Raw genomic sequence first — 6,444 nt, forward strand, 5'->3', positions numbered from 1 at the left:
AAGAAGAGCTACCATCACACGTGAACCATGTCTCAGGTGGCTTTTGCACAGCCAGCAGTTCTCATGATGTGGTCCGGGATCCCTGATGGAGGTGTCTGCAGCTTCCAAGAGCTCTTTAGCAAGAACATCTGCCGATCAGAGCCTGATAATTCCTTAAAACCTGGGCCATAAAGCCAAATTGTGTGTCGAACCTCAGTCCACAGGAGACATCCCCTGTGTTGGCCGGTGGTAGAGGGATTCCTGCCTGCTTCCCCTCCTCTCCCCCCGTGCCCTTCCCTGCAAGTCCCCGGCGTGGTTTCTGGGTGCACCGTGGCTCAGAGACCCCTTGGCTGCTGGGCTTTGCTGATGAACGCAAAAGGGAAATGAAAAAGGGAAGCAGCGCGTATTGCAGAACCGTTGGAAGAGGTCAGGAAAACCCTGGGGACTTGCTGACGTGGTGGGTTTGGAGGAGCCGTTGGCTCAACCAGGCACAAAATTCTGTTTATCAGAAAATAGCATAAATTGCCTTCCCTTTTTGAGGTTTGTGTTAACTGAAAGAAAACCCAGAAAAGTCCTAAAGAAACCGAGATTTTAAGCCAGTAAAGAGCTGCTGGGATGAGTTTGGCCATGGTTGGTGGTTCCTGCAGGTTTCTGGACTGATGGCCAAAAGCCCCAGCGCCATGTTATCCTGGTTATCAAACCCTCTTCCCTGTCGGCTTCCCTGGCATCCCGCAGCAGGGCCTTCCACAAGGATGCATTTAAAAACCAAAGAAGTTAAACCTGTTTTGAGTCCCAGTGAGGCTGCCTGCTGGGTGGGAGGCTGCAAGAGGCAGAGGGTGAAGGGCTGTGGCACCTCCTGCCTCCTGCCCCAGGGATGGTGCTGGGGCCGCCCGGAGCATCCCTCTGTGCTGCTTAGCCCAGGACCATCTCGTGGTGTTGGGATTTGAGCAGCAAACTGGAAGGTGGGGTGGGCTTTAACAGACCAGCTCTGTCCTGTCCCTCTGGTGCGGTGCCGGCCACGTGGGCTGACGAGCCGGCATCTCCCCGCGGCGACAGAGGGACTGTTCCTGCGCACTGCTCTGACAAGACTAACCTAGTTTTGCAGCAGCACTGGGATGCTGCAAATCTGCGGCGATTTCATGCTTCTCCTGCCTGACATGGCTCGGAGCTGTGCTGCTGGAGGACGTGCGGTGGCAGCTCCTGGGGAGGGGGGACACTTTGCATCCCCCCACGTCACCCAGCACGAGCACCCGGCTTTCATGCACGGGCAGGGTGCAGGGGCTGGAGGACCCGTGCAGGCAGGCTGCAGGCAGGCAGCAGGCAGGCAGCAGACCTGCAGGAAAGCAGAAGTCAGTTTGGTTTGGGCTGGGCCATGAACGATCCGAAGCAGGAAACGTGCTGGAGCCCCCAGGACTTGCAGCCGAAAAGGAGCTGATGCAGGAGGTGGCTCCCCTGGGCGGGAAGCCCGGCCGCCTGCCTGCACCATGGGTCCTTGTGGGGCTGCCAACGGGTCTTGTGGGAGAGGTTTGGGCCCGGCACGGCTGACATGAGGTCACTGCAGTGGGCAAAGGTCTCTCTGCCTCCTCCCGTGAAGGGCTTGGGAATCCCACCTGGAAAGGGCTGGTTTGGGTGAGCCTCTGCCACCCCACCAAGACGGCAGTGTGTCTGGGGCTGGGGGTGGCAGCTCGCTGCAGGGCTGGGGGCTTCACCAGGGCTCCCAGGGCACCCTGCACGCCATGCAGCAGCAGCAGCAGCAGCAGCAGCAGCAGCAGCCGTGGGGCTGATTATTTCCCTCCTGCAGGCATTTTGTCTCCTTGGCTCTAATTTTGCTCCTGGTGTGGACGAGGAGGAGGGTTGTGCTGTACCTACCGCAGGGCTGGCAGAGCGTTTGGGGTTGTTTCTAGGCAGGCTGTCAGCCTCACTGCCCTGCTTGGGGCAGGCTGGCGGTGTTTCTATGCCTCGTAACGCTGTTTCACCTTGTTGCTTGCAGTCGGGACAGTTCAACGAAGACATGATCCCGACGGTGGGCTTTAACATGAGAAAGATCACCAAGGGGAACGTTACCATAAAAGTAAGGTGCAGATGTTATCACTGGTGTGGGCTCTTGGGATGAAAGGTGGGGTGAAGGGAGACTGGTGGGACTTCTGCTGGAGGTTGAAAGATGCCAGCAGCCCCAGCTGCAGTGGGGAAGATCTGCCATGTTAGGTTTCTGCAGGTACCCACCAGAGGAGATGGGGGGAAGGGATGTAGGAGATCCAGACCTCTGCATTAAGAACTAGTCCGGGCTTCAAAGCTGGAGGTTTTCTTATACCTCTGGCTTGCTGGCAGGGACTCGTGGATGTGGTCACCTTGCTGAGGGTGGGAGCACTGGGATAAAAGGTCATGGCTTGCAGTGGCAATCTCAGCCTCGAGAGTAAAGGGAGAGGAGGTTTCTACCCCTTCTGGATCTTTCCAGGGCCCTGGATTAGACTGGGAAATAACGGTGGGACGGGCTTGAAAAGCTGATTGGGGATCTCTGCCTGCTGCAGAAACATTTCCAAGAGCGTGCTGAGTGTTTTGAAATGGCAAATGCATCAGAGAAAGGCCAGGAGGGGCAGTGGGCATGGGGAGGAGCCCCCTAGCTTGGGCCAGGGGGTCCCTCTGTGCCAGCAGAGGCACATTGCAGGAGGTGTTCAACACCCTCCAGCTGCCCTTCCTGAGATGTCTCCTTTCTTTATCGAGTCGGGAGCCTCCTTGTTGGGTTTGAGATGAAGAGGAGGGGATCGGTGTGGGTTTCGTGCATGCCGGGTACTCTGGCCGTGTGGCTGTGTGGGGAAGGGGGGGCAGGAGGGTGGGATAACGGGCAGGACGGTGGGATAACGCTGCCTTCTCCCTGTCACAGCTCTGGGACATCGGTGGCCAGCCGCGGTTGCGCAGCATGGGGGAGCGGTCCTGCCGTGGAGTGAGTTCCATTGTGTGAGTATCCCTGGGAGCCAAGAGCCCCTTCACCCACGCGCCGACGCTGAGCCCCACCAGCGGGTGGGGGCACGGTCCCATCACCCCACCCAAGGGTGCTGGGCAGGGCTGAGCTGGGGGAGCTGCGGTGCCTTCGCTGCCGGAGCCGGATGCCCGTGTTGGGAGTTGAGATGCTTCCCCCTGGGACTGGTGCCCCCATGGGCTTTGAGCACAGGGCAGCCAGGTCCCCGCCAGCCGTGGCAGACCCTTCTCTTCCAGCATCACTCGGCCTGGCTCTGTTCCTCGGATCTTGCCCTTCCTGGCTCCTGTGCTTCCCCTGTGCTGCCTGTTCACCGCAGGGGCTGAGCAAAGGCCGTCGGTGTGGCTCAGCCCTTTCCAAGAGGCTGGTTTTAAGGTTTTTTTCGCCAGCAGCACGTTTCCAGGCTGTGGTGTTCATGTGCTGCTGGATGAATCTTGTGGTGAGAGAAGGAGTCTCCCTGTAACACCTGCTGCTGACTGTCAGCAAGTCCCTTGAGTGTCCCCACGTGTCCCCTGCTTGCAAATGTTGCAGTAAGCACAGTCCCAGGGAGTCCAGGCTGGGGATGAGCCTGGCAAGATGCTCACGGGAAGCAGGCTGCCTGCTCCTAAGGACAAGAATTTACCCTAGAAGACCACAACGGTGTTGCAATGCCCTGAGATTTTGGAGGGCTCAGTTTCGGTACTGCCCTTCCCAACTGTAGGTCTGGCAGGTGAAGAGGAGTGAGGGACCGCTTGTCCTGCTTGTTGGGACAGCAGTGTCTGGTCCTGCCCTTGCTGATTGTCACCGTGTCGGGACATGTCCTTGACACTTTTTATTACAGTGAGCTTTGCTGGAAATGACAAAATCCCTTTTTTTTTTTCATTCCTTTTACTGCTTCCTTCCATAATTCTATATTTTTTCCAAAGCGGCCCGTCTGGTTGAGAGGAAACAAAAGGACCTGTGGCCATCCAGGTCACGCTTTAGTCTTCCTTCCTCGCCTTGAGCTGTGTCATGTCCCTTTTCTCTTGCCTTCGGCCCTCCCCCCCGATCTGGCGTGCTGAAAGCTTGTGGCAGTGCCTGGGTGGTGTTTTTCCCTCTCCCTCTTGGTACAGCCATACATGTTTTCCTGTGTTCAGCACTTCAGTAGCTAAAGGCTCTTTTCCTATTTTTAATAAACCCCACAAGGCCTGATGAAGCTTGATGGTGTTTCTCACTTCTCTCCCAGTTTCTTGATCTTTAAAACAAAGGCTGCTTTGATCAGTTCCTCTCCCCAGTTTTGGCTTCACTTACGTCCTCTGCAGGATGGGTGTCCGCTCATAAGAGCTAAATCCTTCCCTAAATCTCCCCCGTCTGCTCAGAGCAGGCATTGCTGACTGCTGGCTTTGCATGGCCTTTGCTCTGTGCCACATGCCCAAGATTGCTCCCGTAGAGGAGACGAGCAGGTCCTTCCCCCTGCCAGGATCTCGAGTCAACGTCTTCTCTTTTCCATCATCAGCTCCTCTTCTCTTCTCCACTTGTCCTCTATTCTGGGTGTCTCCATAAGGAGTTGCCATGTGCAGACGAGCTTCGCTTGGGTGCTTGGGGACAATGTGTGTTTTGCAGCTTCTTCTGCCCGGGCAGTGCCTGAGCTCCCCTCGCTCGCCGTGTCCCTGCTGTCAGTGGGGTGGGCCCCTGCGGGGACGGGGACAAGGAGGTCCCCCACTCCCCTGGGAGACACGAGAGGCTCTCAGCCCCACAGCCTTCCTTGGGAAGAGCGTCCTGGGGGAAGGATCCCGTTACCCATCACCTCCACGCGCTGGCCTGGGAGCCAGTGGGGGCGATGCGGCTGCCATGCGAGCAAGGTTTGGTGGTGGCACAAACCTCAGCACACCACCGGGGCGCGGGGACCTCGGTGCCTGCGCTCAGGGGTGTTCCTTCCCTTGCAGGTACATGGTGGACGCCGCTGACCAGGAGAAGATAGAGGCCTCCAAGAATGAACTGCACAACCTGCTCGACAAGCCGCAGCTCCAGGGCATCCCGGTGAGCTGTTGCCTGGATAGGTTCCCCCCAGCTGCTCACGGTCCCCAGGCCGGCGGCTGCCAGGGTTTGCAGTGAGGGGCTTGCATCTTGCAGACCAGATTCGGGGGGGCGGATCCCCTTCCTTGGGGGGGTCCCCTTCCCCGCTGCACTCCTGCGAGAGCTGGGGAAGTGATGCTTTCTAGCCCAGGGCCAGACCAACCAGCAGGGAAGAGAGCTTTAGAAGAGACCACCCCCCGAAATGTGAGATCTGTCCTCTTGCATGAATTTGCACCTTATTTAGGGTGGGACATTAAGGTCTCGACTCCTAGGAGAGTGGCTGCTGGGCTGTGACATTTGCAGGAGGTGGGCTGTGGCGGCGGTGCAGGGCACACTGCGCGTGCCGGGGTGGGATGCTTACAGAGCATCCAAAATCGGCATCCTTTGAAAGGAGCTAATCGAGGATCTTGCTCAGATCTCAAATGTTTGCTGCCAACTAAATTAAGCTCCTGACATAATGCGCTGCATTTGCAGCCCTTCTGAGTGCTCTTTTTTGAGAACAAGTCTCCAAATTTAAATTGGGGGATGCTGCATTACCGTGTTGCTGCAGAGGCCCCAGCTCACCCCGGGAAGGCGGCTGCCGCCTCAGTGCTGTCCTTGTCAGATGACAGTCGCGTGGCGCGCTCCAGAGGGATGAATGAGTCCTGCCGGGTGATTATTTTCCTTGCGTAGTCTGAGGATGCCTTTGTGGATGCAAAAAGCCTTGAAGAAAGGAGAGATCAGTAGATGGTGCAAACAGCCATTGCTTTTTTGGTCTGGCTGCCTGCGGAGAGCAGGTTCTGCGCAGCATCCGCACCTCGCTCCTTCCTGATAATGTTGGTTTTAGCCATTTCACTTGATGTTTTGCTCAAAGACAGCAAGAGGCTCCTGGGAGAACGTCCTAGATGGCACGAGAGATGCTGGTGCCCTTCAGGGAGGATGTGGTCTGTGGGGCCAGCTTCTCACTGGGACTAGAGAGTACATAGGAGATGCTGTGTATGGGCTAATTAAGGCTGTTAATTGAAGTGCTCTGCCTTCTGGTTGCCCACTTGAAGGGGTTTTCTTCATCTGGGCACACGCTGGTGAAGTGGCCAGGGCTGTCTTGCATCTCAAGCAGGGTCCACTTCTGGGTGGCAGAAGCAGGTTCCTGCCTGGTCTGGTGGCCGGGAGCTTCAGGTGTCCCCTTTCCCGTCCTGCAGGTCCTAGTCCTGGGGAACAAGCGAGACCTGCCCGGTGCCTTGGATGAGAAGGAGCTCATTGAGAAGATGTAAGTGTGCTGGTGGCCCGGGCAGCCGCGGTGGGGCTGTGACACAGTGTGACCCCTCTGTTCCTGCTGTGTCCCCACCGGTTGGTCCCCCCCGCCGTGCCCTGCCGGTACTCCTTCCCCAGCCGGGGTGGCATCGCGGTGCCTGGGGTGGGCTGGCAGAGAGGGGTGGCTGGGGATGTCCTGAGGCAGCGGCCGGCGGAGGTGACGGCTG

General features: G+C 57.7%; 1 protein-coding gene across 1 annotated transcript in view; it reads left to right on the forward strand.

Annotated features, from left to right (window-relative positions):
• Window positions 1-1,974: 1,974 nt before the first annotated feature.
• The window catches only part of ARL8A (ADP-ribosylation factor-like 8A), a 5,759-nt gene continuing 1,289 nt past the window's right edge, over window positions 1,975-6,444 (forward strand). Inside the window, exons 1-4 of the mRNA XM_009320368.1 lie at window positions 1,975-2,050; window positions 2,861-2,934; window positions 4,858-4,951; window positions 6,166-6,233. Coding sequence (XP_009318643.1) covers window positions 1,991-2,050; window positions 2,861-2,934; window positions 4,858-4,951; window positions 6,166-6,233 — 296 coding nt within the window. The 5' untranslated portion in view covers window positions 1,975-1,990. The remainder of the gene's footprint in view (window positions 2,051-2,860; window positions 2,935-4,857; window positions 4,952-6,165; window positions 6,234-6,444) is intronic.

Source organism: Pygoscelis adeliae, unplaced genomic scaffold (genome assembly GCF_000699105.1).
Source record: "Pygoscelis adeliae isolate BGI_AS28 unplaced genomic scaffold, ASM69910v1 Scaffold343, whole genome shotgun sequence".
Lineage (NCBI taxonomy): Eukaryota > Metazoa > Chordata > Aves > Sphenisciformes > Spheniscidae > Pygoscelis > Pygoscelis adeliae.